This window comes from Sorex fumeus, unplaced genomic scaffold (genome assembly GCF_029834395.1).
Source record: "Sorex fumeus unplaced genomic scaffold, SorFum_2.1 ptg000047l, whole genome shotgun sequence".
Lineage (NCBI taxonomy): Eukaryota > Metazoa > Chordata > Mammalia > Eulipotyphla > Soricidae > Sorex > Sorex fumeus.
The window spans coordinates 46821215-46844964 of record NW_026606104.1 but is presented as its reverse complement, the minus strand read 5'-3'; the positions used below and the strand labels follow the sequence as shown (position 1 = coordinate 46844964).

Sequence of the window (23750 nt, the reverse complement as noted above, 5' to 3'; positions counted from 1 at the left end):
CTCCTACAGGGGATCAGGGGACCATATGGGTAGGGTGCCAGGGATGGAATTAGGGTCTGCTGCGTGTAAAGTAAGTGCCCTATCACTTCAATATTGCTCTAGACCCTTAAAGCATATTTTAGAAGAATGCTCAAAAATACTAGATAATGCTCTATGAGCATGAAAAAACAGGATATAATTTATGCCTTGTACTGCCATATTTTGGTTTTGTTTTGCTTTCTTTCTCAGGCTTTTCGACTACTCACAGCTCAGTGCTCAGGGGTGTCACTATCAGTGATGCTTGAAGGACTATATGATATCAGGTATCTAGCCCAAGACTCCTGCATACAAAGCATAAGCACAAGGCCTTTGGATTATCTCTCAGCTGCCCCTCCCCACCCCACCCCCACTTTTGCCTTTATATGCAGTTATCTGTATTTATTATTACCTAGAAAAAAGACTGTACTATACCTAAGATATTATAAAATTCTGGATAAAAAAACTTCTACAAAAAGCATATGTTCACTTTCTTTTTTTTTTGAAATAAAACATATTTTATTTGGAGGTTTTTGAAGGGGAGGAAGGAGAAAAAAGTGGGAGAACAGGCTTTAAGAGAGAATCTGGGCTTTTCCAAGGGCGGAGAGAGAGCCCCTACACACATCCCAGCAGTAGATATGAAAGCATGAAAGTACACATCTCAAGAAGGGAGATGCAGGCAACACATGCTCGGGCACCACATGTGCTTGGTCATGTTGGCACAAGTAGCACATGGGCTCGGGCAGCATATGCACCCAAATTTTCATTTTCAAACGTGAAAATAAACATAAAAGCAAGAGAGCAAGCACCTTCTTTCTTTTCCTAGAAGAATTCCTTGTAGGGTCAGTCTTCTCTAACTCTGCTGACTTTGTCTCTTCCTTCTCTTCTTCCTCGTCAGGTATCAGAGAATATTTGGTCCCTCCTGGTTGCATGAAGCAATCCTTTGCAAAGTGACCTGCAGAAGAGAAGCAGAGAGGATAGAGAAGAAAAGCAGTTCCCCTCAGTAGGTGGATTTTCCCAGAAGTTCCTGAAAGGGGCTGGCTAGATTGGGAGGTATTACTAGTTCAATCAGAGCAGTTATAAGAATCAAAGATTTTCGGGGGCTGGAGCGACAGCACAGCGGGGAGGGCGTTTGCCTTGCATGCAGCCAACATGGCAGACCCAGGTTCGATTCCCAGCATCCCATATGGTCCCCCAAGCACTGCCAGGAGTAATATCTGAGTGCATGAGCCAGGAGTAACCCCTGAGCAACGCTGGGTGTGACCCAAAAAGCAAAAAAAAAAAAAAAAAAAAGAATCAAAGACTTTTTGTTACTGAAGATGGTACTGTTCTAGCAATCAGAACCAGACTAGCCACTATGGGAAGCAACAGAGCTGCTTTTGAAATGTCAGAGGATATAATGACACAAGCTTGCTCTAACCACATTCGCAACGGGGCTAGAAATTTTCAAGTATCTATTTGGAACTTATTCCTGACAACAAAAGGCTGCTCCAGAGAGCAGAAAGCTTAGCAGAGGGAGCTGAGGGCAAGCTAGACTCTAAAGGGAGATAGCTCTTAGGCAGCTGGCAGGAAGGCAGCATACATATTTCACCTCAGAAATGTACAGTCACCTAGGAGCATTCAATATTCAGATTGTCAAATGCGGCAAGAGCCTTAGAAACCATCAAATTCAACAGTGCACTTGCAGAAGGTGCAGGGAGGAGAAGCAGTTCAAGAACACAAAGTCAGTAGCTGAGCTAAAACTTACCCCAGGTCTCTTGCCTCCCTACCCTATGGTATTTCTGCTGCATCAAAACTAACCTTTCGCCTGACCTATGATTACTGAATCAAATTCCCATCTCCCATTATTCTCCGCCTCATGGAATGCAGAGCAGACACAAGTTAAAGTTAAGTGAGTCCCAACCTCCCTAAGACTACTGTGCTACTCAAGGACTCTTCAGCAGATGTTGCAGAGCTGGTTTTGTCTGACTTTTGGTAGACCACAGGATTAGCTAGAGGCAGAGGGGATCTGACAAGATAAGGATGGGAAATTAAACATAGTTTTCCAAACATCTGGAATGTTTACATTTTCCTGAGAATGTATTCTTTCTCTCAATTTTATATTTTCCTCTTCCCACTACATTAATGAAAGAGGGTTTAAATCCCATAGCCTTAGCCAGAGCACAAACCTGCTGTCACTGTGAAAAAAAAAAATCAAGAAAAATTAAGCTATTTTGAAAAAAATTAAGAAAGCAGGGCAGATGGAAGATGAGGGGGAAAAGATGACAAACGGGTCTGAACTTACTGAATTCAGAACTCAGTAAGTTAAAGACATAAAGACTTGGAATCTTAAGGAATATATTGTCATTTTTTGCAGCAAAATAATGACCCTTGTAGATAAAAAAAATTAGTGTTAATCAGCAGTGAGGCACATTTATTCAAGTGTAATTGTCTGATTCGGGTTGTTAGGCATTCGAATGAATCAATGCTCATGGCCAAGTTCGTGTTGACATGGACACCAACACCACCGACGCCTCTTTTGTTGCATGTTCCAAGGAACAGTTCTTCTCCAGTGTGGAAAATGGCGTGATGTGATTGATACCTTCTTGTCTCGGTCAGACCAATGATGTCGTACTTGATCTTTCGTGCTTGTACCATCAGGTCCTTGATGGATGCATCTGATGCCAGCATATGTGCATTGAAAGTACAGTCATTTTTGTCCTTCTTCGTTTTGGCAGCCTAGTTCAACCTTGAGATTTTATCAGCCTCTCCTTCCTCATCCTTCTTTACGTTGCCATATTGGTGGCTCTTTCAGGGTCAGGGGAACGAGATGCATTGTACTTACTGGTTTTGGCAGATCGAATATGCCACGGATAGCTTGCCAGTCTCTGTTGTGTGGGCGGGATACTCTCGGTAGCTTGCCAGGCTCTCCTAGAGGGATAGAGGCTTTTAGAGAGGCCTCTAATCGCCCTTGCAGGTGTTCCCATGGTTCAAACCATATTTGAAGCCTATCAAATATAGTGCAGTAATCTTGGAAGATGGGTATTAAGTGTCTTATGATGAGTTGTGCGGCCGTGAAGCAGCCACGCAGTTCGGAAAGCGTCCTGGAGTGTGGGGGTGGCTGGGGAGTGGAGGTAGTGAGGTCTGCTGATGAGGTATTTATCTGGTACTGGTAGAGAGGGTCTTCTGTGTGTAATCCCTGGGTCGCCAGAGGTTGGTAGACACAGACAGGACAGGGTAGGGTGGGGCTTCTGGTCTTAATCACTGCCGGCAGTTTCCATCTTCGTTGTCTACACACCAACATCCAATTATGATGAAGGAGAAAGTGAGAAGTTCTATATGGAGCTGGAGAAGTTCTACAAAGACCTTCTGTAAGATCATTGTCAGTGATTTTAATGCCAAAATAGGACCTAGAAGATCAGCCGAAGAGCTCCACATTGAGACCCATGGCCTAGAATGGAACGAACAGGGTGAGAGACTGCCTGAGTTCATCATGTCGACCAACACTATCCATGGTAACTCACAGTTCCAGAAGGATGAATCTAAACGTTGAACATGGGAGTCTCCCGATGGATGGTTCCACAATGAAACTGACCACATCATATTCAATCGATGGTTTTGCCTGACCGATGTTGCTGTTGTCCCAAAATTCCAAACGAGATCGGATCACCATCTCCTTTGTGCAAAATTCTACTTCACGGCGTGGGGAGAAAGGGCTACAAAGTTTAATAAGAGAACTCCCAGAATGACCACCAACTGGCACTATTGCGGCAACAATGGAAGATGCCGTCATTGATAATATTGACAAAGAATACGATCAACTAGTTCAGCACCTCCATGATTGTGCGAGGAATGACAAGAGAGAGACAGCCACAAAAAGAAGCCTGTCTCTGAAAACTCTTGAGCTCATTTGCCAACGTGGCTTGGCGCGAGCCTCAGGCAACCGCAAGCGAACGTCTGAGCTCGCAAAACAGTGCAGAGAAGCAAGAAAGGAAAACATCAAAGAGAGAAGAGCAGCAGTGCTGGCAGATGCGGCAGAAGCCGGGAAAAGCATTGGCAATGCCCGCCTGTCCTTCGCCAATTGTAAGACCAAGATGGATCTTATAATCCATCCTGCCTGCTTCCATCTTATAATACATCCTGATGGATCTATCACATCTCCCAGAAGGGTAATGGAGAAGATTATCCATGACTTCTACTCGGAACTCTTCGATAGCCACATCTACCTGCCCACATACCAAATTCTGCAGAATGGATATGTCATTCCCAATGTTCTCCCTTCCGAAATCCGACACGCCATTTCGTCGGTAAAGCACCCTGCACACAGACAAGGTCAGACCCGAATACCTGAAGAACATGCTGTCAGTACTCATCAATACACTGGCTCAGCTCTTCACACACTACCTGTCTAAATGAAAAATTCCATCCCAATGGAAAATCAGCAGGACTGTACTACTGTACAAGGGAGACATCCACGATATTGGCAACTATCGCCCAATCTGCCTGTTGTCTGTTGTCTACAAGCTGTTGACTTGAGTTATCCTGAATAGGATTGGCAAAACTCTAGTTGAAGGACAACCATGTGAGTAAGCCGGGTTCCAAAAAGGATTAAGCACAATCGACCATATCCACATAATAACCAAGCTCATTGAGGTTTCTTGGGAGTTCAAGATGCCACTCTAATGTTCATCGATTTAAAGAAGGCCTTTGATTCTGTTGAGATGGAAGCGGTCATAGAAACCCTAGCCAAACAGGGCATTCAAACTCGATACATCAGGATCCTCCTTGAGCTGTATTATGGATTCACTACCAGGATCTCACTATTCTACAAGGAAGCAATCATCCATGTCAAGAGAGGGGTTCTGCAGGGTGATACCATTTCACCAAAACTCTTCAGTGCCACCCTCGAGAATGTCATGCGATGACTGGAATGGGAAGGAATGGGAATGAAGATGGACGGTCGGCAACTACACCACCTCCGTTTTGCTGATGACATCGTTCTAATAACACCAAACATTACCCAAGCGGTACAAATGCTGGCCGACTTCGACCGTGAGTGTGGAAAGGTCGGACTCCAGCTGAATCTCATGAAAACAATGTTTATGAGAAATGGTCTTGTTCCTGACATTCCATTTGCTCTCAACGGGAAGGACATCTCCGAATGCTATAGTGTAACTAGGTCAAAAAGTCAACATGACAAATGACCTGGCACCTGAACTGCGCAGGAGGAAGAGAGCGGCTTGGAACACCTTCAATAGCATCAAAGAAATAGCAAAGAGGACGAAGAACCTCCAGCTCCGGGCACATCTCTTCGATTCCACTGTTCTTCCTGCATTAACATAAGCCTCAGAGACCTGGGCCCTACGAAAACAGGATGAGAACACTATCCGGGTCTCCCAAAGAAGAACCGAAAGAGTTATGCTTGGAATATCACGCTTCACTCAAATGAGAGAAAGAATCTGGAGTTCCGAACTCCATTGACGATCAAGAATCAGGGACACTGTCTCGTTTGCCAAGGAGTTGAAAATCAGATGGGCTAGACACGTAATGCGATTTGGAGACGACCGCTGGACTAGAGCCATTACTGACTGTATTCCACGGGAAGTCCGAAGATCACTTGGCCGCCCACCGATGAGATGGTCAGACTTCTTCGTCAAAACCCTGAACAATCGGTTTGAGGCTCTTCATGTTCCTGGAGCGAGCAGACACCATTGGGCTACACTAGCACGCGATAGGGATGAATGGAGACGTTACTGGTGCCCGCTTGAGCAAACAGATGAGTAATAGGATGTCAAGTGATCAAGTTAATCAGAATCAAACATTTATGCCCTTCTTTATTTAGTAAACACATGGGGAACCTTGCCTACGCAAAGAATCAACTTTGGATTGGAGATAGGGCATGGGGCAGAAAGTTATGATGGCATAGTACAAGCAGAGACAGCATTCTGAAAGGGACAGGGTTACAGTGATATTACAGTGGGTAGAGTGTTTGCCTTGCACATAGCCCACCCAGACTCAATCCCCAGCACCCCATATGGTAGCCCCAGCCCACCAGGAGTTATCACTGAACACCACTGGATATGGCCAGAAAAGAAAAGAAAAGAAAAAGAAACAGAGTCAGAAAAACAGAACAGCTGGTAAGGTGCTTGCCTTGGTGACCCAGCTTCAATTTCTGCCACTGCATATGGTTATATGATCCACCAGTACTGTCCAGGGTGATCCCTAACCACAGAGCCAGAAATAAGCCCCAAGCACTGATGGATGTAGCTCCAAATTAAAACAAAAAGGACACACAAAAAAAGCATCAATCCATGAACTCTGGTGTGTCTAACAGAAAGAAGAGCAAGAGCAGATGAAGTCATTAAAAAAGCAAATTATGTTGAGCAAATTGTAGACTGCACCCTTCATCCAGTAAAAAGTTTGTCTGTAAGAAGAGAAATTCTGACTTGTGTAGAGGCTTCCCCTTACCTTTACAGCCACACTTCTTGCAGGTAGTGTTCAGGACAGCCTCGAGGGTGATCTTCTGTCCAGTGTAATCCTGGAATGACCGCCTCCGCCTCTCTTCTTGCCTTTAATGAAAAATGCTGACTGTGGGCTTTCTTAAAGGACGTTGCCAGAGGAGGCCAATGAGACAGTAGAGGGGTTAATGCACTTGCCTTGCAGGCAACCAGCCATGGTTCAAATAAATTCTCAAGCACTATAGAACTGAGCCATGAGTAAGCCCTCAGCACTGCCAGGTATGGCCCCAAATCCAAAACCAACAAAAGGAGAGATGCTGCCAGAGACTACAAGAAAATTTCACCACTTTCCTACATACAAACAATTTGAGAAGCAGCTCACCACCTCCTATCAAGTCTTCCCTGATCCTCTAGAATTAACTTTTCTGTTCACATTATCATATGTCTTTTGAAAATTCTAATCTTTGATCAAAGTATAATATAGAAACAGAAAACTGTTCATAAGTATACAATATAATGACATTGAAAATTTGAACATTTAAAAACATTTGAAAATTTAATTAATTTTGAATCTGTATAAATCAGCATGCACAACAGGGAACTGAAGATTAAGAGCACCTTGGAAAGCCCCTTTAGAGGCCAAAAGATAGCATAAGGGTTAAGGAGCTTGGTTAGAATCCTGGTCAAACCTGCTTAGAATTCCCAGAACTACATATGATATCCCCAAAATCAACAGAAGTGAATCCTGAGCAGAGTCAGGAGTAAGCCCTGAGCACAGCTGGGCATAGCCCAAACATACCAACATCACCATCCCCCAAGAGAGCCATGTTAAGTTACCATGCTTCGGGGCTGGAGTGATAGCACAGCGGGTAGGGCATTTTGCCTAGCATGTGGCCGACCCAGGTTCGAATCCCAGCATCCCATATTGTCCCCTGAGTACCACCAGGAGTAATTCCTGAGTGCAGAGCCAGGAGTAACCCCTGAGCATCACCGGGTGTAACCCAAAAAAGTAAAAAAAAAAAAAAAAGACCAAAAAAAAAAAAAACCCAAAGTTACCATTCTTCCCCTCCAAAGATATCCACTATTCTATTTTCTAATTAGTTTTACAAACTATTTTTGGAAATTACATAAACAAATCCATTGAATATGGACTCCTCTGTGCCAGGTTTCCTTTGTTTTGTGAAATTCATCTTTTCTTATTGTGTATAATTGTCATTCATTCTCATTATTATGAAATATTCTGCTGCTGACAGGTACTTGAGTAAGCTTTAATATGAATATTGCTTCTGTGAACTTTTGAGTATACATTTTTTAGTAAATATATATACTTCAATAGAGAGCTACAGGTAATATAAACACATACATACAAATGCATGCACACACATACACAGATAGAATTTTAGTAGAAGCTACTCACTTCACATATTTTATTTTTTATTTTTTGAGGGGGGTGGGATGCATACCTGGCAGTGCTCAGTAGTGACTACTGGCAGGACCCGGGGAGACCAAATGGGGTGCTGGGGGTTGAACCCAGGTTGGCTGCATGCAAGGCAAGTGCCTTACCCTCTGTACTATCCCACACTTCACATATTTCAGCTAACAGTTTATGAAATATGTAGGCTCAAGAGCAGACAAAATATCCTATTCCATTCATTTCAAAGTTTAGATTATTCCCTGCTATCACAGGAGGAGTTATCTTTTGTGCTTTCACAACATTTACAGGTTTGCTTACATTGACCTTCACCATCTATACCATAAGTAAGACTTCATAGGTAAAGTCTATAGCCTTATTCTTCTACCTGAACTAAGAAAAAACACAGCCCAATATAATGCAATGACAGAAGGTGGCTATTTATAAATTTATGTCTGTACTACTCACTTTTGTTTTGGGGCCACACCCAGTGATGCCTACGGGTTACTCCTGGCTCTGCACTTAGGAATTCAGGAATTTTTCCTGGCAGTAAATGGGGGGTGCTGGGGATTGAACCCAGACTGGCCACATGCAAGGCAAGCATGTACCCCCTTGTGCCTTACCTACTGTATTAGCTCTCTAGCCCCCCTTGTACTACTGACTTTTTACGTCTATGACTACTGAAAATTTAAGTTGTGACTGAGGAGTTGAATATTAAATTTTATTTAATTAATTTATGTTAAATAGCTATGAATAACTAGTGGTTACTCAGTTGGACAGTGCTGATAAACATATAAAATCTAAAAATATCTGTTCAAAATCTTAACCTCTGTCCTTAAAGATTCTTTTTTCTTGGGGGGGGTTCGGTCACAGTTATATGCAGGGTTTACTTCTGGCTCTGTGCTCAAGGATGATTCCTGGTGTGTTCGGGGACCATACGGGGTGCCAGGGATCAAATCCCGGTCAACTGCATGCAAAGTAATTGCAGACTGTCTCATTTCTAACATCACGCACAAAAGTCAAATCAAAATCAATTAAAGAAAAAAAATAAATGTTTTTAAAAAATGGATTAAAGATCTTGATTTCAACCCAAATCTAAAAATTATATCAAGGTTCAAGGAAAACAGAAGTAGAATACTCCATGACCATGAAGCCAGAGATATATTCAATGATCCAATATCACTGGCTAATTAGAAGCAAAAATGGGACTATATCAAACTCAGAAGCTGCTGCAGCACAAAAAAAAAAAAGGATCAGAATAAAGATACCCCACAGACTAGGAGAATATTTGTCTACCATTCTTCTGATAGAGGGTTGATATCCCAGATATATAAAGCACTGGTAGAACTTTACAAGTAAAAAGAAATCCAAACCCATAAAAAAAAAAATTGGGGAGAGTAGACCAGAAAGATTGTAGAGTGGATTGCCTTGTCAGCATCCATATTGCCTTGCAAGCAACCAATCTGGGTTCAATCCAGAGCACAGATGTGGCTCTAAAACAAACAAAAACAGAAAATGGGGGCGGGGGAGATGAACTGAAACTTCCTCAAAGAAAACACAAGTGGCCAAAAGGTATATGAAAAAATGCTCTATATCATTTACCACCAGGGAAATGCAAATCAAAAAATACTACTTCAAGTGCGTTGTGTTATGCACTGAAACTATCATTAACAATATTGTAAACCATGTGCTTTAAAAACAAAATAGTAACAACTGAGTGCATCTGTTGTTCTTGATAAAGCATGTTGTATTTTTATCAGCAAAAAGCAATAGAATGCCATGATTAATCTCTGCCACGCCAGAAATATCAACTGACTAGGCTAGTAATTCAGGGCTAGTGCTCAAGGATGTGCTTAATGTTTGACTTTCATGGAATTACCAGGGCCACCTTAGTGGTGCTCAGGAACCTCCAGTGCCATGATTAATCTCAGGATAAATGTGTTAAAATATTGGTTGGCTTCCTAAAACACTGAAAACAGTTCACGCTCTTTTACAGCATCTTTAAGGATCTAATATCCTTTGATTAGAAATCTCTGGCATATATCTGAGAGATTCTAAAACAAATGGCAAATTCCCTGCATCACCAGACAGTGTCTTACACAAATAGAAAATCTTCCGTTTCTAACTTATTTTTTTGTTGGGTCAATCCTGGTGGTACTCAAGAGTCCACGCAACGCTGGGGATTAAACAAAGGGGCTCTTACCCAGGGCCTTACACATACCTAACATGTATACTCTACTACTTGATCCATATCCTTGAGCCCTAAATCTTCCATTTTTAAATAAAATAATCAGAAAGGTAGTAAGGCATTGTAAGAATAAGTCCCTAAGATATAGTAGTGTAAACTCAATTGGAGCTGCTCTGAGATTACTCTCCCCTCCCACATGTTCTCTATCTATTTTCAGTCCAATTAGGAGAGAAACAAGTAACTAGTACTTTATAAATATTTGTTACTTAGCTGATAAAACAGCCAAAATTAAAAAAACAAGGGGAAGGGAATTACATTTAGCATTTTATCTTAGAACTCTATACAGTAAACTGTTATTTGTACATTATAACTGAAAATCAGAGAGCACAAAGTCTGTTAAGTGCTAGTGTTCCCAAGTCAACCTGATTCACTACAGCATTCTGTATTTTCAGAGACAGGAGGAATTTAGCTTCCCAAACCTTTTACCTACTCAATGATAACATTGTTGGGATCGAGGTCTTTTCCAGTCCCTTGGTTGACAACTTTCATGGAGAGGGATACTTTTATTCTATCATTTTTCATCTGAAAAAGACAAAAGCAATTTACTGAATGCTTAAAGTACATCATTTATGATGGTCTAAAGATAATATTGGTCTAAAATTACTTTACCTAAGAATAAAAGCTTTTACTATAAAAGCAAACACTGAGTTCCTTTAATGGCTGAGGCCCTGTGTTAGGAACAGTGGGATTACCTAAAAGCATAATAGGCAAATACTCTGACAGAAGAATTTCAGAAAATGGTCTTCATCACATTTTTTAAAAAAGTATTCAAGTACACAGAACATAAAATTCACCATCATAATCATGCTGAATTATATAGTTCAGTGGCATTCACATTGCTCTGTAGATATCACCAACCAACATCCAACGCCATAATTTTTACCTTTATAAAACTGATACTCTATTTTTAAATGTAACTCCTACGGCTGAGAGATACCTGAAAGGATTAAGCTTTGCATACAGGAGGTTCAAATTTGATCCCCAGCACCATTTGGTCCCAAACATCACTGAGAGAATCTTCAGGACAGCCAGGAGTAGGCCCTGAGCACCACTGGACATGGCCTTCAAACCAACAAAAGATTAATAATTATTCTTCATTCTCCTTTCTCCCCCCCCAAGTCACTGGCATTCACTACTATACTTAATGTCCTTATGATTCTAATGTAAACCAAATATTAGGAAAGCAAATGCTGACTGGCATGTTTTTCACTTTGCATGACATACTGAAAGCTCATTTTTGTTGTAGCCTACAATAACATTTCCTTCCTTTTAAAAACTGGGTGGGCTGGAGCGATAGCACAGTGGTAGGGCGTTCGCCTTACAAGCGGCCAACATGGGCGACCCGAGTTCGATTCCTCCGCCCCTCTCGGAGAGCCCGGCAAGCTACCGAGAGTATTCGATATGCCAGACACAGTAACAACAAAGTCTCCAATGGAGACGTTACTGGGCCCGCTCGAGCAAATCGACGATCAACGGGAGGGCCTTTACCTTTACCTTTACCTTAAAAACTGGGTAATGGGACTGGAGCAATAGCACAGCGGGTAGGGCGTTTGCCTTGCACGTGGCCGACCCAGGTTCGATTCCCAGCATTCCATATTACCAGCATCCCATATGGTCCCCTGAGCACTGCCAGGAGTTAATTCCTGAGTGCAAAGCCAGGAGTTGGCCCCTGTGCATCGCCGGGTGTGACCCAAAAAGCCAAAAAGAAAAAAAGGAATTAGAATTGTTGGGTCATAGTCTTTTTTTTTTTTTAATTTTTAGGAACTTCCATCTTATTCTTGTTCCTTCAGAATAGGGTGAACATGCAGTGGAGAAGAAAAGTAGTTATATTTTCTCAGAAACTCAAGGTCTAGAGAGGCAATCCCACTGAAAACTGTTTCTCCAACTATATTCATATCCATGAGACCTAATGGGCTCCAGAATTTTTCAATGACTACAGTTCCTTTGGACTTGGCCAAGAGCTTCTATAGGGGCAAGACAGATGGTATAGTGGGTAAGGTATTTGCCTTGCACATAACCTATTCAATCCCAGCATCTCATATGACCCCCTGAGCACTTCGAGGACTAATTCCGGAGTGCAGAGCCAGAGTTACTCCAGAGCATCACTAGCTGTGGCCCCAAACAAAGTTTCTACAAAGATGAAGAAAACTTTAAGTCACACTGGTCCTCTTTTGCTTTTTCTAGCACTTGAGAACCTTTTTACTACAGAGTCTTTGGATCATTTATTCCCTTTGACTAAAATTTTGTTTGAGGGGCCACACATGGTGGTGCTGGAAGCTACTCCTGCCTCTGTGTTGGGGGTTACTCCTCTGGTGCTCTAGAGACCATGCAATGCTATGGGTTGAAAAAAGCATGAGCTGGCCGGAGTGATAGAACAGTGGGTAGGGCATTTGCCTTGCAATAGGGGGCCAACCTACGTTTGGTCCCTGGGACCCCATAAGGTCCCCCGAGCACCACCAAGAGTAATTTCTGAATGCAGAGCCAGGAGTAACCCCTGAGGCATCGCTGAGTCTAACCCAAAAAGTCAAAATAAAAAAGGAAAAAACATGAATTCAGCCCATTTAGCAAGTTAAAGTTGCTGGTCCCTATTTTTTTTCCCCTTTTGTTTTTATTTTTGGGCTATAACCAGTGACACCAGAAATTTGAACTGGGTTCAGTGGGATGCAATAAAGTGCCTTAATTCCTATACTAGTCCTTCAGTCCTGATGGAAATCTTTCTTCTTGTTTTTGTTTTGGGGGGCAACACCTAGAGGTGCTCAGAGCTTATTCCTGGCTCTGTGTTTAGGATTCACTCCCAAAAAGGCTCAGGGACCCATATGTGTGGCGTTAAGGATTGAATCCAGGCTGGCTGTGTGCAAGGGAAGCACCTTACCTGCCATACTACGATCCAGTACCTCTGACTGAAACATTCTTATCGTTATCTTTTCATAATACCAATTTCCCTCTTCCTTTGGATTTTCATTAATATTTCCATTTCTTAATGAGTCATTTTCTTTTTTCCCCTTCTTTTGACTTCATTTAAAACTACTTTCATTATTGTTTGAAACTTCTATTGCATTTATAATTTCCTATTAGTTTTGTTTGTTTTAATCATTCATTTCTATTTTTTTAATTTTTTATTTTTTAATGAATCACTGTGAGGTACAGTTACAGACTTGCAAACTTTTGTGCTTATATTTTAGTCATACAATGATCAAGTGCCCATCCCTCCACCAGTGCCTGTTCTCCACCACCAATGTTTCCAGTATCCCTCCCATGTCTCCCTTCCAATTAGTTTTATGTACATAGTTGCCTAGTTTCTTTGTCTCCTTCAGTTATAGTCCATATACACTCTATAGCAGTTGGAACCATTCTGTTTGATTTACTGTTTCCCACAGACCTCATAATTTCTGCCTCCTTTGTTGTTTTCTGTAGAAGAACAGGCTTTAGGGTGGTTTATTCACATTTTTCTTATGGTCTTCCCATACCAACATAAGTATATATACCTTCAAAGGAGTTAACAAGTCCTTCAAATTTTCTCACTTCCCTCATATTACTTGCCAGATATTAAGGAAATATTACTATAAACTGTGTTCTTTTCGTGTCTGTGAAAATTAAAGTGTATTCTGTATATATTTTTTAAAAATTTGTCATAAAGACATGTCCCACAGATTTTATATTTATATACATATAAAAGTATAGATACACATATAAAAAAATCTGTGGGACTTATCTGTTTCTCTTTCTCTACACACACACACACACACACACACACACACACACACAGAGCAATAACTCCAACTTTTCCCTAACCCTTTCAAAGCACAAAGAAATTGTAGAGCCCAAGATAGTACAGCAGGCAGGGTGCTTGCCTTGCAAGGGGTTGACCTGGGTTTGAAGTCCAGCAGCCCATATAGTACCCTGAGCACTTCTGAGTGTGGCACAAAAGCAAACAAAAAATTGTACACAACTTTTACCTCTCGGCCAATAAGCTTCACCCATACTTTATCTCCAACGTCCACAATCTCAGAGGGCTTATCCACACGACATGATGACATGTGAGTTCGATGGACCAAACCTGAGAATAAGAAGAAATAATGGAAAGCTAAGTTGTTAATTTAAAACTGCAAATCAGGACTGGGGATGAAGCTTTGTGGTAGAATGGAAGCTTTTCATTTAGAAGACCCTGAGTTCAATTTCTGGCATCACACAAAATAAATAAGACTACAAGGAAGCAGGGAGATAGTTCAGCGGGCTAAAGTGAATCTTTTTTTTTCTTCCAAATTTTGTTTTCAAAGAGTTGTTCACAGTAATTGATTACATTCAATATTTCAATACCAATCCCACCACCAAAGTTGGCAAGAACAGGGTGTCAGCACCGGGTATCTGGCCTTGAGTCTCACTCGACCTCCTATTCACATGTACCCAACACACAGAAACTGTCACACGCACACTTAGCATGTCATCCTAACTGCACCTAGTCCTACAAGCATTCCATCTAGCCTTGAATGGGATTGGACTGGAACAAAGTAGAGTAGGAAAGTGACAGGCCAATAATGCTGAACTTTATGTGATTGGACCTTCATGTAACACAAGACCCTCTATAAATTATGTGTGTATTTGGCAGTAAAATTGTAGGATAACACTCTTTTGTCCTTCCTCAGGTAGCTTAGGTTTATCAGGTCACACCCATCTAAGGACACTGAACTTGTATTGTAAGCAATGTCCTTTCTGTTGGACACAGGAAGACAGTTAATATTATGCTTTGTAACTTGGGAGTTGATTGACTCCAAATAATATTTACTCCTGGGCATCTGATTTCTTGACTCAGTTGCCCTTAGTTCCTAGCACCCCCAAAGCAGGGTCCTGACGAGGGACTGAATGGACCCAGGGCAAGCTGTGAGCTACCCTGGCATCGAAATGGACCAGGCCAAAGAGCCACGATACTCAACTATAAGTTGAGGGCATGATCATGGACAAATGCTGTCATGATCCAAAAGTAAGTAACGACGAGACTAGGACCCTGCCGGAGCTAGGAAGATTAACCTGGCCTGAGGACTGAGGAATGTATAGTGAGATGTTCTCAGGAAGAACCAAACTAAGTTTATATCTCTTACTGTGCTCATACAAAATGACACTGCTAGAAATATTAGAAGTAGATTTATTAAACTATTTAAGTAGATTACTAACTGAGGGAAGAACACACCCTTGTTGTGATCCCACCCTTGAGCGGATCTCCTAGTAATCTGGAGTAATCTCTGTAGAAGAGATTTTATCCTTGAGTTAATCTCCTGGAGGAGTGGTCTTACCTCTCTTTGTTGATTCGTCAATATTCAACCCACCTTTATGTCACCGCCTTATGTGACTGCTATATAAACTAAGACTGTAAGCTCAGGGAGAGGAGAGTCAGAAGCGAGAGGGCTTGGGCTCCAGAGATTCAGAGTCAGAGCCAGAAGGAGAGAGATTTCAGATTGGGGCCCAGGAGAGAAGGAGGCAGAGAGAGACAGTAGTGAAGAGGATTGGAATAAACTACTATTGATATCGACCGGCCTGGCCCTCGTTTCTTCTTCTGTCTGCCCTTGGCCAACAGCCGTTCCGATCCAGGCCACACACAGCGGCTCAAGAGCACCGAACGCAGGTGGTGAGACAGTGCCATCCAGTGAGCCTGCGAACACACAACCTTCGGCGTGATAAGATTTTACATAAAATGAATAGCTATCGGCTGCTCCTGGAGGGTGTTTCTCAGCTCACCTGTCATCCTTTAGCCGATGTCTGCCCAAACCTCTCCCCTGCACCAAAAAAAAAAAAAAAAAAAACCAACCCAAAGTGAAACTGAGGAGATAACTCAGAAGTCTGGAGGGCATGCTTTTCATACAGGAGGTCTGGATTCAATCCCTGTACCACATGGTCCCCCCAAGCACCACCATTTGTGACCCCAAAGCAAAATAAAACTCAATCTTTTGGTTGTTATTTGGTTTTGGGGCCACATCTAACACTGCTCAGGGTTTCATCTTGACCTCTGCACTACAGACTGTACAATCTCTCTAGCTAAAATTCAATGAGTTTTGAAAAAAAATTAAGATAAAAAATTCAAAACAATCTACAGGGCTTGAAAAATAGTACAAGTATAAAGGCACTTGAAGATTTTGAAGGTTTAATGGGCTATCACTTTCTCATAAAAGAATCCCTCTCCCGATGGGTATTTGATCATTGTATAATTGAAACCCAAGCACAAAAATTTGTAAGTCTACAATTGTACCTCATGGTGTCTCACTAATAAAGTAAGTAAAGTAAAGGCCCTCCCGTTGATCATCGATTTGCTTGAGCGGGCCCAGTAACGTCTCCATTGGAGACTTTGTTGTTACTGTGTCTGGCATATCAAATACGTCACGGGGAGCTTGCCAGGCTCTGCCGTGCGGGCGAGATACTCTCGGTAGCTTGCCGGGCTCTCCGAGAGGGGCGGAGGAATCGAATGGTAGGGCATTTGCCTTGCACGCAGCCAACACTAATAAAAAAAAAAAAAAAGAATCCCTCTCCCTAGTTCCTATTATGTATTCCTATCATTTCTACCCTAAATATGGGAAGATAAATAATGCCAACTTCAGGCTTTTTCTGACTGTTCCAGATAGATAGAGCTCCACCTGTTTGAGTAATCACACAATTTAGAATATGATACAATTAAATTTTCCTCTCCTAAAGTACAATTTTATTCCAATTCCATTTTCCTAGAATCACATCCATATTATCTTGTCAAAATTTTGCAAGTGTCCATATCTTTACAGATGTATAGGTTTTTACTGGGCATATGTGTATTTGTGGCTAATTCCATACTAGTTTCATTCTTAAAAGTCAATTATTGGTCAACAGCTCATTTTATTTCACACATTACCTGCAGCTGGATTAATTTCTCAAGCAGAAATTTGAGAAAAAGAACTGAAACTAGAATCTAAAAGTATATAGCGATAGTATAGCAGGTAGGGTGCTTCCTTGCATGTGGACAACCTGGTTCAATCCCAGCACCCCATAGGGTCCCCAGATCCTTTTCAGAAGTCATCCTTTACAAATAAGGAGTGAGTTTTAATTTTGCCTGGAGTAATTCCTGAGCAAAGGGCTAGTAATTGTAAGCCCTGAGCACTACTTAGTGTAGCACCCCAAAACCAACCAAACAAATAAACAGAATCTACCTTCCTGAAACAAAGATGCTAAATCATACAGACCAGGACACAGGAGGTGAAGAGTTCACCTTGCATGCAATAGACACCAATCAAATCCCCAGCATCACATAGGATACCCTAAACACCTTCAGGGGCACTCCTGACCAAAGAGCCAGAAATGGCCTCCAATCACAGCCAAGTATGGCCTAAAAACAAGAAAAAATCTAGAAGCGAAGGGCTAGCATAAGAGTATAAGGATTAAAATGCATACCCTGTTTGAAGTCAACCATAGCTCCACCTAGTCCTCTAAGCATCACTGGGTGCAAGCAATCCTGTAAGCCCTTTAGCCCAGCCAGGGTAGCCTATGTAATTTCTAACACCAAAGGACCCAAGCAGCAATCTTGGGCTCTAGCATTAAGCAGTTATGAGATTCAGTGGAAACTACACCAGGCCAGGCCCTCCCTGTCAAAAAGAACATCTAGAGTTCACGAGCTGAAAAAGAGACTGCTCAAAGGGCTCAAGTGCATGTTTACCACAAAAGAAGCCATGATTTGATTCCCAGCAGTGCAATGTCCTGTGAGTAAGTACCTATCGGAGCAAGCCCTGAGCATTGCTAAGAGTGGGCCAAAACAAAAATCTCAAGATGAGTGAATTCAAAGGTTAGTTCTTTCAGGGTAGAACTTAATAATCTTCCCTTCCTTAATGGTAGAATAGTTAAGATACATTGTAGGCACAAAAACTCTGTCTCATATAAAAGTTAAATGCTCAAGTTATTTAAGAAATATACAGAACTCAGAGTTTCCACCTAATTACTTAGCTACTTAAAGTCTCCTGCCACCCTGCCCCAACCCCAGCTTGTCTCAGCACAGCTGTCAGGCTAACAGAACCACTTATAAACTGGCATTTACAGTCAGAGGCATTAGTTAATATAGTATGGGAAAGAGAGAGTTAAAGACTGACTGCCGGAAAGTGGCAGGCCTTTAATCACCACACAGTCCACGAAGTCTCACTTAAATGCTCAAATAACGATGGAACTTTTAGGCACCGGTAGGTATACCAAGTATACTGACAGGAAAATCTATCTTGAGAAAAAAGAAATTTGCCCTAAAGGGATGGAGATGAGTTTCACCTCATTTAATCCTAGCAAACATAAAATGAAACATTTTATTACAGATTGCTGACTTCTAACTTTGAAATTACTTGTAAGCCATTTCTAATGCCAAGATGCAATTTGTAGGATAGTACTCTCCAAGACTAGAGGCATGCCCTCATTATCCAAAGACCAGTTGTTGGACATTAAAGAAACAGTGTTGGGGGTATGGTGCCATCAGCAGGTCAACATGTACCTGTGCGGCAAGTGCATCAGCAGCCTGATGGTACCTTCAGACTTCTAGATACCCCAAAATTGCTGCTGTGCCTTTGGCCAGACCCCAACAACTTGGGGCCAAGTTTAACAAGAAAGTAAATGGCCAAAAGTTAGGTAGGTGGGAGAAACACCCACAAACCACCTCCAGCTCAGCTATATAACTGGAGGCAAGGCCTCTCTGGTTCCTGATCAGACTGCTTAACGGCCATGATCCCAGAGACTCAGAAACAAATCTCGGAACCCAGAAATGCGCCTGGTCCCTGCAGTAGGTTACCGGTGCTGGGCCACCCCAGTGAGGAAAGGATGCTATCCCTCTACCTGCTCCCGCTTGGCGGCTCGGTGACCGTCATCCTCGAGAGGCCACTGGACAGTGAGGTTGGGCCCACAGTGACGAGACACGTGGGGCCTCAAGGGATAGGGGTGGGGCCGGCCCTTTCCTCCATGATCCAAGAGACTCAGAAACAAATTGCAGAACCCAGCGGCTTTTGGTAGAAATGCATCCAGTCCCCACAGTAGATTACCGGTGCCAGATCACCCCAGGTAGGAATAGGTTTCGTGCCTTGGCCTGTTGCCCCTGGTGGCTCGGTGGCCATCATCCTCCATAGGCCACTGGACAGTCAGGTTTGGGCCCACAGTGACAAGACATGTGTGGCCTCACGGGATGGGGGTGGAGCCAGCCCTTTGCTCCCTGGCCCAAGAAGACCCAGAGTCCCGCCCACAAATGGCTTCTCTGGCTCCTGATCAAGCTGCTTAATGGCCATTATCCAAGAAACTCAGAAAAAAAATCTCAGAACACAGTGGCTTTTGGCAGAAATGTGTCTGGTCCTCGTAGTAAGTTACTGGCGCCGGGCCACCCTGCCCCAAAGAGACTCAGGAACAAATCTCGGAACCCAGCAGGTTTTGGCAGAAATCCCTCCAGATTTAATAGTTAAAATTTTCGGAATCCCAAAATCGTGCGGCCACTATCTGCCACGTGACATCATATATTATTCATAACCAGCAATAGAAAACAAATTGACTATGGTTGCCTTTTGGGCAGATCTGAGTGTTGGGGTAAAATCCCAAATAATAATGGTAGGCCTGGTGTCGAAATACTGATTGTAATCAAAGTAGAGAGAGAGTAATGTGGAAATCATCTGCCCCACAGGTAGGGGGAGGGTGTGGGATGGGGGGTATACTGGGGTTTTTGGTGGTGGAAAATGGGCACTGGGACTGGTGTTTCATCACTGTATGACCAACACTTTAACCTGAAAGCTTTGTAACTGCTCTCACGATGATTCAATAAATAAATTTATAAAAAAATTTTTTTAAAAAAGTAAGGTGGAGTTCATGCCCAATTCAACCAGCCTAATCAGTGACTAAATTATTAGCAATACTCCTACATTAATAAATGTATAAATAATAGAGAGGGCCAAGTTTGAAAAACTGCAAAAACTGAAAGTACCTTTTGTATGTACGAGTGTCTCTCTTGGCAAATCAAACTCTTCAGAAGTAACCTAACAATGTCAATGTCTTTAGTCTACGTCAGTGTGGCATTAGGTATTGAACCTAAAAACTCTGGTCCACATCCTAGTTCAATGCAATTTTTTTAATTGTTCTACAAATGTTTGCACAATATGTTCTTCCACATGCTTTCTCCCCTCACCCATTTTTTTTTTTTTTGCAGGGGGAGTGTACATATGGCAGTGCTCAGGGTTAATTCCTGGTCATGCTCTCAACTATTCCTGGTGATGATCGGGGGTGGGTGGTAAGATGGGATACTGGGGGTCAAATATGGGTTAATCAACTACAAGGCAAATTCCTTCCCACTGTAAAATCTCACCAGGTTCTCTTTCACTAGTTTTCAATGTTTACTATCTTATTAAACATATTTCTATTTCAGCATATTAAGAGCTACCACTATTATAAAATGTACTCCCTCACACTCACTTTAACATCTCTAAAATCAGAATACTGCTTACAACAGGTTATCTTTTAATTCTGTAAGTCAGGTATCAGTGTTCTAGAATTATATAAAAAATTTCCATTGGCACTGCAAAAACTAAACAAAGTATCTTATGTACTAATGCTCTGCTCCTCTCCCTATTCTTTGATGGAGTTGGATTTTTTTATTTTCTTGTAGAGTTCTACAATTGCTTTATATGACTTGGATGTTGATAAATGGTGGGAAAATAATTTTTCCCAGTCTGTGGGCTGTCTTTGTATTCTGATCATTTCCTTTGAGGTGCAGAAACTTCTGAGTTTAATATTTGTTTATATTTGCTTCCACTTGCTTGGTCAGTGGAGTTTCATCCTTAAAAGATACCTCTAGGGGCTGGAGAGATATCACAGCGGGTAGGGCGTTTGCCTTGCACGCAGCTGACCCAGGTTCGATTCCCAGCATCCCATATGGTCCCCTGAGCACCGCCAGGAGTGATTTCTGAGTGCAGAGCCAGGAGTAACCCCTGTGCATAGCCGGGTGTGACCCAAAAAGCAAAAAAAAAAAAAAAAGAAAAAAAAAGATACCTCTAGCTTCAATGTCATGAAGAGTTCGTCATAGTTTCCTCTATATATCTTATGGATTCAGGTTTAATAGGTCTTTTACCCAGTTTCATTTGGCTTTTGTGCATGGCATTATAAAGATTACATTTTTTTTGCATGTGGCCAACCAGTTTTCCTACCACCACTTGTTGGTAGAGTAAGTTTTCTGGCTCCACTTCATATTTTTTGCTCCATTATCAAAGACTAAGTGACCATATATCTAAGAATCTGTCTCTGGATTTTCAAATCTATTCCATGGATCTGAAGGTCTGTCTTTATTCCAGTACCTGCTGTTTTCATTACTACTGCTTTGTCATACAAAGCAGAAGCTGGAGAAAGTGATCTCTCCATCCTCTTTGTCCCAAACATTGCTTTTGCTATTTGGGGAGGGAGGTGGTGTTACTATTCCATATGAATTTCAGGAATATTTAATCAATATCTTTAAAAAATGTATGGGTATCCTTAAAGGGATTACACTGAATCTGTCCAATGCTTTGGGAGTAATCCCATTTTGATGTGAATCCTCCCAATCATGAAGAGGGGATCTTTCCATTTCCTTGTATTCTCTTTTACTTCTTTAAGTAGTGTTTTGTAGGGTTTTTGTATAGGCTTTTCAACTCTTTAGTTAAGTCACTCCTAGGTACTTTTTTGAGGCACAATTTTGAGTGGGATTTTTAAAAAATATCTCTCACCTCTATTTCATTATTTGTATATAAGAAAATCACAGACTTCTGCATGTTTATTTTATAGCCTGCCACAGTACTGTACAAATCTATTGTTCCTGGGAGCTTTAAAAAAAAAACTTAGGGTTTTCTAATAGTATCATGTCATTCACAAAGAGTGAAAGCTTGACTTTCCCCCTTGAGTATCTTTGCTGTAAGCTTGTGGTAAACGGTTTTAATAAGGATGCTGAGGAAAGTTCCTTTGAATCCCAAAGATTTTATAATGAATGGGTGCTGGATCTTCTCTACATCTACTGATATGACCATGATTCATATTTGTATTTTGGTCTGCTTTTGATATCAGGGTAAAGGTTACTTCATAAAACTCTTTGGAAGTGTTTCTATTTCTATGGTTTCCTGAAAGAGCCTGAAAAGAGTTGACAGTAACAATTCTTTAAAGGTTTGGAAGAACTGACTAGTGAATCCATCCAGGCCTGTGCTTTTGTTTGGGGGAGACTTTTGGTTACCATTTTGATATCCTCAATAGCAACAGGCCTCTTCAGGTGTTCCTTATCTTCTTGGTTCAACCTTGGGAGGTTATCAGAGTTCAGGAATTTATCCATGTCTTCTAGGTCCTCTCATTTCATAACAAAGATTTTCAAAGTAATCCCTGATGATCCTTTAAATTTCTTTTGTATCTTTTGTGACATACCCTCTTTCATTTCTGATTCAGTTACTAGGATTTTCTCTGTTAGTCTTGCTAGTGGTTTATTAAACTTATTTTTACCAAAAAAAAAAAAAGCTGTTGGTTTTATTAAACTTTGGGTTTTTTTAAATTCTAATTTTTTAATTTCTGCTTGATCACTTGACATCCCGTTACTCATTGATTTGCACGAGCACATGCCAGTAACGTCTCCATTCGTCCCTGTCGCGTGCCAGTGTAGCCCAATGGCGTCTGATCGTTCTAGGAAAATGAAGAGTCTCAAACTGATTGTTTTGGGTCTTGATGAAGAAGTCTGACCATCTCATAGGTGGGTGGCCACACAATCTTTGGATGTCCCTTGGAATCCAGTCGGTAATGGCTCTAGTCCAGCAGTCATCTCCAAATCTCAATATGTGTCCAATCCATCTGATTTTCGACGTCTTGGCAAACGAGACAGTGTCCCTGATTCTTGATCATCGACAGAGGTCGGAACTCCAGATTCTTTCTCTCATTTGAATGAAGCATGATATTCCAAGCATAACTCTTTCGATTCCTCTGTGGGAGACTCGGATAGCGTTCTCATCCTGTTTTCATAGGGCCCAGGTCTCTGAGGCATATGTTAATGCAGGAAGAACAGTGGAATCGAAAAGATGTGCCCGGAGCCGGAGGTTCTTTGTCATCTTAGCTATTTCTTCAATGTTCTTGAAGGTGTTCCACGCCCTTCTTTTTCTCCTGCATGACTCAGGTGCCAGGTCATTTGTCATGATGATTTTTTGACCTAGGTACACATAACTGTTGCAGTCGGAGATGTTCGTTCCATTGAGAGCAAATGGAACGTCAGGAACAAAACCGTTTCTCATAAACATTGTCTTTGTGAGATACAGCTGTAATTTCTGCTTAGTTCTATTATTTCCTTTCTCCTGCCTGCTTTGGGCTTCTCTTGTTAGTCATTTTCCAGTTTTTTTAAGCTGTGCTATTAGTGTATTTATATGAACCCTCTCTTCCTAATGAATGCTTGCATAGCAATGAACTTTCATCTTAGCATCACTTTTGCTGTGTCCTACAAGTTCTGATAGCTCATGACCTCATTGTCATTTGTTCCCAGGAATCTTTGGATTTCTTCTCTGCTCCTCAGATTGTTCAATGGTGAGTTGCTTAATTTCCAAGTGTTTCAGTTAGTTCTGTTTGTTTGTGATTAACGTCTACTTTTAGTGCATCATGGTCCAAGAAGAGAGTTGATATAATTTCTATCCTC

At 41.7% G+C, this 23750-nt stretch overlaps 1 protein-coding gene across 1 annotated transcript in view; it reads right to left on the bottom strand.

Annotated features, from left to right (window-relative positions):
- Window positions 1-23750, bottom strand: part of ZCCHC17 (zinc finger CCHC-type containing 17) — a 52570-nt gene that overhangs the window by 8904 nt on the left and 19916 nt on the right. The window contains exons 4-7 of the mRNA XM_056122940.1: window positions 14068-14168; window positions 10542-10633; window positions 6463-6563; window positions 825-970 (exon numbers count right to left, since the gene is read on the bottom strand). Of these exons, the coding sequence (XP_055978915.1) occupies window positions 825-970; window positions 6463-6563; window positions 10542-10633; window positions 14068-14168 (440 nt within the window). The remainder of the gene's footprint in view (window positions 1-824; window positions 971-6462; window positions 6564-10541; window positions 10634-14067; window positions 14169-23750) is intronic.